The sequence below is a fragment of the Marmota marmota genome, unplaced genomic scaffold (assembly GCF_001458135.2).
Source record: "Marmota marmota marmota unplaced genomic scaffold, marMar, whole genome shotgun sequence".
Lineage (NCBI taxonomy): Eukaryota > Metazoa > Chordata > Mammalia > Rodentia > Sciuridae > Marmota > Marmota marmota.
In genome coordinates, this window is record NW_026000026.1 from 67,784,205 (window position 1) to 67,795,298 (window position 11,094).

At 32.8% G+C, this 11,094-nt stretch overlaps 1 protein-coding gene across 1 annotated transcript in view; it reads left to right on the forward strand.

Moving 5' to 3' along the window:
* Wdr36 (WD repeat domain 36) overlaps window positions 1-11,094 on the forward strand; it is a 36,046-nt gene that overhangs the window by 18,461 nt on the left and 6,491 nt on the right. Inside the window, exons 16-20 of the mRNA XM_015495328.2 lie at window positions 85-164; window positions 5,737-5,844; window positions 7,264-7,361; window positions 7,770-7,915; window positions 9,142-9,261. Coding sequence (XP_015350814.2) covers window positions 85-164; window positions 5,737-5,844; window positions 7,264-7,361; window positions 7,770-7,915; window positions 9,142-9,261 — 552 coding nt within the window. The remainder of the gene's footprint in view (window positions 1-84; window positions 165-5,736; window positions 5,845-7,263; window positions 7,362-7,769; window positions 7,916-9,141; window positions 9,262-11,094) is intronic.

Here is an 11,094-nt window from a genome sequence, read left to right on the forward strand (position 1 = left end):
TAAATACATATTCATATACCCATGCATACAAATATATATTTTTATATGTATATAAAATATTATTTTTGTTTGTTTTATTTCAAGGCTTTCAGTCCTGATGGTCGTTGGTTAATAAGTGCTGCAATGGATTGCTCTGTTAGGACTTGGGACCTTCCATCTGGTTGGTGAGTTTGCTTTTAAATTCTTCAGATGATTCCTTGGTCATTGTCTTAACATGTGACTATTACCTGTAGTTAATGGATCATGTGGGTTCTTTTAACATGAATGTATTTAGGTATTTTTCTAGCATAACTATATTTTATTCTTGGAGTATTTTGAATCTTAAAACAGCAGGAAGTTGAAGCATCATGAAAAATTATTGAAAAAAGTACACATCTCTCCAAAAATGTTCTTCTGCAACGTAGATCTGTAGAAATAAATGAGTTGTATGAATCTTAAGACAGCACATTTATTCTTCTTAATACCCCAAAACAGAGCTCAGACTTTAGGACTGCAAACTTTCTGGGTGTGTTTTTGTTTTTTTTATTAATTTTTTCATATTGAATTTAATTAAAAGGTCAAATCCCTAGCTTTCCTCTTTATGCTATATCTTCTCAAAGCATAGCAGTATCAGAAATCTGTTTCATGGAGTGAAACTTAAAACGAATCCAGCACTTTCTCAGGAACTAGATAACTTCATATGTGAAAGTAGTTTGACCTTTAAAAGGGAAAAACCCTGATGTTCTCACTTCCCTTCAAGTTTTTTTTGTAGGCATGAAGCATACCTACCTATTCAGCATATACACTATATTTAGAATAAGCACAGCTAAAGTGTCACTAGTGGGTCAAACTCTAATGACTAGGGACTTTTGTCCACAGGTGTGAACCTCTTTTACTTAAAATAGAGTAAAGCATAATCTGATTTCTGCTTCAGCAAAAGTAGGTATTTCCTAAATTTAAAACTTACTTTTTATTGGTCCTGGGATTGAATCCAGGACTTTCATATTTTAGTCAAGCCCTCTACCACTGAGCTGTATACCCAACCCTTTTGATTCTTTATTTTGAGACAGAGTGTCACTGAGTTGCTGAGGCTGATTTTAAATTTGCCATCCTCCTGCCTTAGCCTCCCAACTTACTGAAATAACAGGTATGTGCCACCACACCTAGCTGTAAAAACCTTGTTTTTGAAGACACTAATAGAAATATTGGTAGTATGATGCTTCTTGGCCTTTTATTATTTTCTAAAATGAACGTTATATAATTTGAATTAAAGTTAGAAAGTTGTACAAATAATAGAGTTGACATAATGTGCTTACTATTTTCCTTTTTAATAATGTTGGTTCACATTAGGTGGGAGAAATAGGTTAATGTTCAGTAAGACTAAATTGGCAAAATATTTTTTTAAGTGGCAAGTTTATCTTTGGAATGAAAGAATTAGGATCTGAAAGTAGCATTCAAAGCCTCCAAACTTTGACTCAGCATTAACCTTTTTGCTGAATTTTTATTACAGAAAGGAGTTGAAAAGATTTAAGCTTGAAAAATTACCTCTAGATAGGGAATAGGGGTGGAAGGGAAAGGGAGGAAGAAGAGGATGGTGAAAGGAGACCTTCATCACTATACAAAATACATGTATGAAGATGTGAATTTGTTGTCAACACACCTTATATATAATCAGAGATATGATAAATTATGATGTAATGGTGTATTACGAATTGTAATGCAAAAATAAATAAATATTTTTTAAAAAATGATTTAAGCTTGATAGGTTTACAACTCATTTTTAGGTGAACACAAGCCATTTTAGATTAATACAGAGGCATGAATACAACTGAGTATAGCACAAGAACAAGAAATGAGCCACATAGGGTTGTTCAAAGAAAATATAATAAAATCTACTTGCTGGGAGCCATTAGCCAAGTAGGTATGACAATTTCCTTGCCAGTGTACCCCATGTTGCAGTGACATTGAATGTAGGTGACCTTGCTCAAGGACCAAGGCGGATTAGGGCGTTCCCGGTTTAGGTTCCAGGTTTAAGGTTTAAGATTATTCCTGCTGGGAATAGGGCGTATCCTGCTGCCTGAGTTCCCCTTCAGTTCTCACGGGATTCAGACAATATATTTTTGGAGATAGAAGCCCAGAGAACGTGGATTTGGGCAGAGAACGTGGATTTCCCCAGAACGTGATTGTAGACGGCTGGTGTGAGTTCGGGAATAAAGAGTTGCTGTTTGAATCTACAAGCTGTGTGGTGGCTCGTGATTGTGTGCCCAGCCAGACTGCGGCATCTACTGTTATTGCATATATGTACATTTTTACTAAAGAATAATAAGTAGTTCTTCGGTAAAAATTTGAAGTGCAGTAATGAAACATGTTGACAAACAATATCAAACAACTAATGCTGCTTAACTGCAACTAAACTAAAATTTGTCATGTGCTGCTATGCACATTAAATGCCTTTATTTTCTCATATTCTAATAAACACGGATATTATTATTGTTATACTGTTTTCTTCTGTACAAGTGGGAGAATGAAGGTTCAGGGAGAAATTAAGTGATTGATGAGTAGCGATTTAGTTTGTAAATGGTAGAGCAAAAAAGCAGAGGAGAATTAGTTTAGCCAACAGTTGCTCAGTGGTTTCATGTTCTAAGGATGCATTGATTTTCTTGCTGTGGAAGACAAATAATTAAAAAAGCAAGAATTAATATTTTTATCATACAACCCTAGGTAACTATTGAGTGTCTTTGATTCCCCTCTCCTTGGTCTTTCCTATATTAAAAAAAATTTTTTTAGTTATACATGGTCATAATAACTTTGTTTTGCAAGGCAAGTGCTCTGTCATTGAGTAATAATCCCAGTCCTCTTCCTGGCTCTATAATAAGCAATTTCATCAGTTGTATAGCATGCTAAATATTTACAGAATGGTTATATTTGTTATTTAACCTAAAAGGTGAAGTAGTCCATCTAGCGAAACTATCAAGTAAACTTTTGGAGGTAGTAACATAGACGTACACACAACTGGAATTGTGATCTAAAATTGCGTAGTTATTGAATGGTTTACCATAAATTATTTTAAGGACTGAAATTTGTTTTTGTTTTTAAAATTGTCTTAAACAAAATTTAATATTTTTTAACCCCTGAAGTTACATTGTCATTTACCTACCTACATGCCACCACTTTTTATTTCTGCTTGTTTTTGATTTATTGGAAATTCAGGTTGAACTCTTTGGAGGAAGATAAATACATAAAATTAAATACTTTTATAATTAAATTTTGCATTTATTCTCTCTTCTCCCCCATCCTTACTTTCTGAGGAGTATAAGCATGAGAAAAATTGGAATAAAACATTGTTTTGCAATTGTCACTGAGGCAGAATTACCTCTCTCTGCTGCTCCTTAAGGATTCCTGTGGAAGGTTATTCCATTACTTTGGAGATAGACTATGTGGACACTATCAATTTTTCCAGAATAATAATCAGAAATAACTTACTTAAGGTTATCTGTATATGCAGGGCTCTGATCTTGAAAATCTGATTCCTCAGAATAGGAATGTTATTAATGTTTTTTCAGAAAATAATTATACCTGCAACTTTTCATTTTGTGGGATTCTCAGGAGACCATACAGTAGTTTCAGCTCTGGGATAAAGCCTGCACACCTAGGTTTTATGAACAAAATGACAGTGTAAAATATGGTGCATATATAGAAGCTGCCACCTCAGTTGGGAATTTTACATAATGGAAGGTCAGCCTACCTGCAGTCTACAACTATAAAAATGAAGTTACACAAAGAAATTGTTCCCCTAAAATATTATAGTGTCAAGTAAAGTATGTTTGCTCAATATTAATTTTTTTCTTAGCAGACAGATAGATTCTAAACATGTTAGGAAGTTTCACCCCTCACATACTTAAATTTTTGCTGAACAAGAATGTTAAAGACAAGGAAAAATTACAAGATCTGAAACTGCTATATTTTAATTTTCATTTACATACACTGAGATAATATCTTCTGCTCGGGGTTGTTTGGATTAAAAGAATTAACATAAATAACAGTCTCTGGCTTGTAATACAAGTGTTTAGCAAAAATTTCCTTTCCCTACCTTCCCTGATTCCCAAGAAAAGCCATTCAGAGTGGCCTTGAGCAGAAATCAAACAGATTATTTCTCCCCTGTACCCCATACTTGAGAAATGACAATAGTTTCAGCAACTTGAGAGATTTTACCATATGTAAGTCTCTACTGGAAAGCCTTTATTTACATTTGAATCTTTCATAGTGTGTTTCTGAATCACCAGTGTAGACATACCTTGTTTGTGTATATGTATGTTATCCCATTGTTTGATGTACCCTAATTTTCTATAGTTACTTTACTAAAGTTAATGTGGTTGAGAATGTAGACTGGTTGCAAATCCTGACTTAATTTCTTTCTTTTATCCTGTCAATTTTTGAAATCTTATTGGGCCTCAGTTTTCTTAGGATGGACCTGCCTTATGGGACTGCAAGGATTAGTCAGTATAGTCAAGTGCTGAGAATACTTCCTAGCCCAGAACACTAACAAAAAAAATCAAAAACAAAGTTATGTTGTTTTTATAGTTTGTATTTTTTGATGTAGATTCTGAACTTTAGTCATTTGATTTTTATCTTTCCGTGGATAGTATATTGTGTTTAGTAAATAAAGTGGTTTTAAAACAGCTGTGTTTAAAGCCAATATACTCTTCCTAAAGGTATTCCTGTCATAACCATCCTAAGGAGTCTTCCTAGCAGGTTGGGAATGAGTGCAGGTCTTTCTCTTTGCTTCTATTGAGATCTTTTTTGTTAAATGATTACTACCATAATTCACTGATATTCCTGTTCTGTGTTCTGATGGCAAATATTCTTATGAAAGTGAAGATTGTACCATTGTGTGCTCAAAAATATCAGTGACTTCCTATCAGCTATAATATAAAAACAAATTCAGATGTTTGATGTTCCAGATTCTGTATGCTTCCACCCAACTGTATTACTCACTATACCCAAGTACTTTTTTTTGTTGCCTTCCACATTTCCCTCAACGAGGAAATGCTTTTTCTACCATCAGCATCCTTTGAAATCCTGGCCATTCATAAGGCTCAGCTCGAACATTGTGTTCTCTCTGAAGCCTCTTCTAAAAGAGTCTCCTACCTGGGTGTGGTCACTCCCCTTTCCTTTTCAACTTTTAAAACCTCTTTAGCACTTTAAAGCTGCAGGACTAGTTTCTATAAGCTGCTTTATGTTTAATCTCTGAAGACTGAAGGTTCGTACTTTTTCATATATAGCACTGCTACCTATTTGGAAAACAGGTAGAATTGCTCAAAAGTTTTTCTGTCATTATTCTCTTATTATTTACTGCCGTTTTGTTGCCTTAGCCTTTTATTGTTCGCTGGAGTTAAAAAAAAAAAAAAAAAGATACAGGAGCGTACTGATAATAGATTTATTTTCAATGTGTAATGTCTTTAAAATTGCCCTTAAGTCAATATAACAAAATTTGGTGTTAGAAAAATAGAGCATTTTTTCCTGTATTCTCCCTAAAGTTAATTAATATAATAAGTAGTTTTGAGTCTTTCTCATTAAGAGATTATTTTCACATAGTAACTTAGTTAACAGAACTGTATGTGTGATGACTTTCTGGTGGTAGGTAATTAAATTTTTTTTCTGAATCTCATTCCTTATTCTTTGAGCAAAAATAATTTTTGTGCATTATATCTTTTTTAGTAAAGCTTAAGTACTTTAACATCTTAATTCTTCTTGCAGCCTTGTAGACTGTTTTTTGTTGGACGCAGCTCCTCTCAATGTTACTATGTCCCCTACTGGAGACTTTCTAGCTACTTCCCACGTGGACCACCTTGGAATTTATTTATGGTGAGTTTTTTCATACAGTGCTGTTTTAGGAGTAGGAGAAGAAAAAGGATAATAGTGATATTGTCAGAATCATGGTTATTAAGTTGCCATTTAGTTGTGTTTTTTTTTTTTTTTTTTTTTAAATACATGGAAATGTCAATACACTGATAACTCACTATAAATTTTATGACTGATTCAACATTTGCTTGATAATTTTAACAGCTTTCCTCAAGTGCATATTCTAAATTATATGATCATATTTGGCTTTTTTTTTTTTTTGCAGAAAGGGTAAATGGATTTAAAAGGTTAGAGAAGGAATTTAAAAGGTTAGAAAAGTAAAGTTTCCACCCAAGCCCTCACCCTCTTTCTAGTATCCCACTATGGCTGTATGACTTTAACTAATCCCTTCTGAACATTACTTACTTTATCTATAAAATAAGGCATAATGCTTTCTAACATTGATCCTAGTAGGAAGACTCTACTAACCTTGTAAAGATGATTTATGGTGATCTTCAAATTCTAAGATTGAACTTTAGGCTGTGATTATTCTAGATCCCCTGGGTCTAGAAAAGTGTAATCTTTGTCTTGAGTTCATATATCTAATTCTTTTAACTCTTATTCTTGGGGAAGAGGAAAAAATTGATTCCTTTTCTAATTCTAGTTACATGATGTTATTACATTTTTAAGATAAAAAGGTAAATTTGATATGTAATGGAAATAGATTTTGGCCATCTTAAGAAACAAAATTATTATTTCCCAGAATCAATGAAGCTTCAACCATTAAAATAAAAGGATAATAGTAGCTATGATACCTGCCATAGGAGAATGAACTTCTTTATATAGAACTGATATTAATTAATGTTAATTCAGGACCTGAGAATCTAAATTTTTTACTTCTCATTTGAGATTCATAATATGTGAGTAGAAGAATCTGTTCCTGCTTTGGGATAGATGTCAATATCTTGGTTACAAATCTATGGCTTACCTGCCAGGTCAAGTAGCAGAAACATGGCCACTTAAGTGCACCACTCTAGAAAAGGGAAATCTATGACTTTTCAGCAGCACCGAGAATTTGGTCAGCATATTCCGTCTCTGAGTCCATCTTTCCTTTTATAATTTCCTTAAATGAAGTTGATATTTATTAAAATAATATTATGGAGGTTATTTTACCTTATGAAAGTATTATCTACTTCTGATCTCTTTTAAATGTGTTTTTGTACTACTTTAAAAATAGAGATTCTGTTAATTTCTTATACAGTATTTTTTTGTGATGGCATCTTTGACCTAAATGAATGCATTTTTAATCTTTAAGGTCTTTTCTTAACTAGTTGGTGATTGTAGTCTGTGGCCCAATTCAAGATGTAAAGATTTTTAGCAGATACTGACATTTCTGTGAAGAAACATAACTTTTAAAATATTGTTTCTGTTTTGATTTCTCAGGTCTAATATTTCCCTGTATTCAGTTGTCTCATTACGGCCACTTCCTACAGATTATGTTCCTTCAGTAGTGATGCTTCCTGGGACTTGTCAAACCCAAGGTAACCACAAAATAGCAAAGTAATTTTGATATTATTTTAAATCTAGTTTAAGGGCTGTTGCTATAGAAGGCAGAGCGCAATACATTTAATCAAAGTTTTTAAACTGTGATATGAAATATTGTAAGTGACTAAAATTTATGCAGAAATATAATACATATAGTATCTATACAATACTAAATAAAATGCTAGTTAAAAGCATTTTAGTTCTTATGATGTGAGTTGTAGTTAATATGAGAAAATAAGGAAAGGGGATAAGCAAAGGAAATAAATGAAAAGAGTTTACAAGGCTATATTAACTGAACGTGTTACAGAATATAAATGGATTTGGAATGATTAAATTTGGTTTTTATGATAAAATTCTCATTTCACATTAATTTCTTTTACCTTAAAAATATGTATTTTTTAAAGATATAGATATAACAGAAGAAAATGTAGAACCAAGTGATGAAATGATAGAGTATGATTCACCAGAACAATTGAATGAACAATTGGTGACTCTCTCACTTCTCCCTGAATCACGGTGGAAGAACCTTCTTAATCTTGATGTTATTAAGGTAATGTTATAATACATTTAATATTGAGTTTCAAGCACACATTCCACTGGCAGGGCTTTTGTTTGTTTGCTTGTTTGCAGAATTAACTTCCCCTACATTGAAGGCATTAGGAAGAGAGCAGTTAACATAGCAAAAGTAATGCCACTTAATTGAATGCCATTTTATCTATTCTGATTATCCCAAAGTAATCAACATTGATAGTCCTTTGTAGATGTTTGGATGTGGCCTAAATATAATCTATAATCTACAGAGCTATTGGAAGTTGAATTTTTTTTTTTTTAAATCCAGTCTAATAAATTACTTTCTAAGCTTCTAAAATGAGAGGGGAAAAAAATTGCTACTATAATTTGTGTATCTACTGATACGTGTTTGGAGGCAAGAAAATTTCACTAATTTTTTAAGCTTTTTAATTAAGCATCTGTCATCCCATAACCTACTTTGTTAACTAAAAAATTTTTTAGAGCTTTTGTGTCAGGGTCACAAACATAAATTAACATGACATAGGTACTAGATAATGTACTGAGACTACAGCAGTTACAGTAAACTGAGGCTCTGTGTCCTTTAGGAATTTAAAATTTCACATGAAAAATGATTATCTGTGGTATATGTTAGTGAAGTGTATTTTTATGGCCCCTAATTGTAAGTAGCAAAAGCAATTGAAAAAAACAGAATAGAGTAGAAAATTCCAAGTTATCTTCTGATGGTACAAGTATTGTTTTGTGAAACTTGATTCAATTATGTATGTGTACACACATATACACCATCACTAAGCTTATGTGTGTAGTAAGGCACAACATGAGCTGTGATAAAAAGTTTTAGGAATACTGATTCAGATACCTATAACAAAATGTAGTAATTATTCTAATAATTTAATATCAAGGAACACTGCTACAGGTATCTATAATTTAGAAAAGCCCAGGTTAAGAGTAGCTATGGTTACGTGACCAATGTAATTCCATATCATATACCACAAAATGGGAAATTATACTCCATGTACATACGATACTTGTCAAAATACATTCTACTGTCATGTATAACTAAAAAGAACAAATAAAAAAAAAAGAATAGCTGAGGTATTAGGTCAAATGGATTTTAGCATTCTAATCTGAAAAAGTTCATCTTTTTTACTTTTTGATATTTGTGTTTAAATTGATTTGGAATTAAATATTAGAATCTGTTGGCAGGATAACAACTTACTAGTCTTTTTCTCATTTTCTCTTAATCAGAAAAAGAATAAACCAAAGGAACCACCCAGAGTACCCAAATCAGCACCATTTTTTATTCCAACGGTCCCTGGCCTTGTACCCAGATATGTTACACCTGAACAAAATAATGATCCCCAGCAGGTAAACACCAAATGGAAACATTATAAGTATATGGGAGACTTCATCCCACCCCAGTTAGAGTGGCAAGAATACAAACAATAGTAAATGTTGGCAAGGATGTGGGGAAAAAGGTACACTCATACATTGCTGGTGGGAATGCAAATTGGTGCAACCATTAAGGAAGGTGGTATGGATATTCTTCAGAAAATTTGGAATGGAATCATCATTTGATCCAGCTTCCCACTCCGAGAGAGGGGGGGGGAGCTGGATCAAATGATGATTCCATTCCAAATTTTCTGAAGAATATCCATACCACCTTCCTTAATGGTTGCACCAATTTGCATTCCCACCAGCAATGTATGAGTGTACCTTTTTCCCCACATCCTTGCCAACATTTACTATTGTTTGTATTCTTGCCACTCTAACTGGGGTGGGATGAAGTCTCCCATATACTTATAATGTTTCCATTTGGTGTTTACCTGCTGGGGATCATTATTTTGTTCAGGTGTAACATATCTGGGTACAAGGCCAGGGACCGTTGGAATAAAAAATGGTGCTGATTTGGGTACTCTGGGTGGTTCCTTTGGTTTATTCTTTTTCTGATTAAGAGAAAATGAGAAAAAGACTAGTAAGTTGTTATCCTGCCAACAGATTCTAATATTTAATTCCAAATCAATTTAAACACAAATATCAAAAAGTAAAAAAGATGAACTTTTTCAGATTAGAATGCTAAAATCCATTTGACCTAATACCTCAGCTATTCTTTTTTTTTTATTTGTTCTTTTTAGTTATACATGACAGTAGAATGTATTTTGACAAGTATCGTATGTACATGGAGTATAATTTCCCATTTTGTGGTATATGATATGGAATTACATTGGTCACGTAACCATAGCTACTCTTAACCTGGGCTTTTCTAAATTATAGATACCTGTAGCAGTGTTCCTTGATATTAAATTATTAGAATAATTACTACATTTTGTTATAGGTATCTGAATCAGTATTCCTAAAACTTTTTATCACAGCTCATGTTGTGCCTTACTACACACATAAGCTTAGTGATGGTGTATATGTGTGTACACATACATAATTGAATCAAGTTTCACAAAACAATACTTGTACCATCAGAAGATAACTTGGAATTTTCTACTCTATTCTGTTTTTTTCAATTGCTTTTGCTACTTACAATTAGGGGCCATAAAAATACACTTCACTAACATATACCACAGATAATCATTTTTCATGTGAAATTTTAAATTCCTAAAGGACACAGAGCCTCAGTTTACTGTAACTGCTGTAGTCTCAGTACATTATCTAGTACCTATGTCATGTTAATTTATGTTTGTGACCCTGACACAAAAGCTCTAAAAAATTTTTTAGTTAACAAAGTAGGTTATGGGATGACAGATGCTTAATTAAAAAGCTTAAAAAATTAGTGAAATTTTCTTGCCTCCAAACACGTATCAGTAGATACACAAATTATAGTAGCAATTTTTTTCCCCTCTCATTTTAGAAGCTTAGAAAGTAATTTATTAGACTGGATTTAAAAAAAAAAAAATTCAACTTCCAATAGCTCTGTAGATTATAGATTATATTTAGGCCACATCCAAACATCTACAAAGGACTATCAATGTTGATTACTTTGGGATAATCAGAATAGATAAAATGGCATTCAATTAAGTGGCATTACTTTTGCTATGTTAACTGCTCTCTTCCTAATGCCTTCAATGTAGGGGAAGTTAATTCTGCAAACAAGCAAACAAACAAAAGCCCTGCCAGTGGAATGTGTGCTTGAAACTCAATATTAAATGTATTATAACATTACCTTAATAACATCAAGATTAAGAAGGTTCT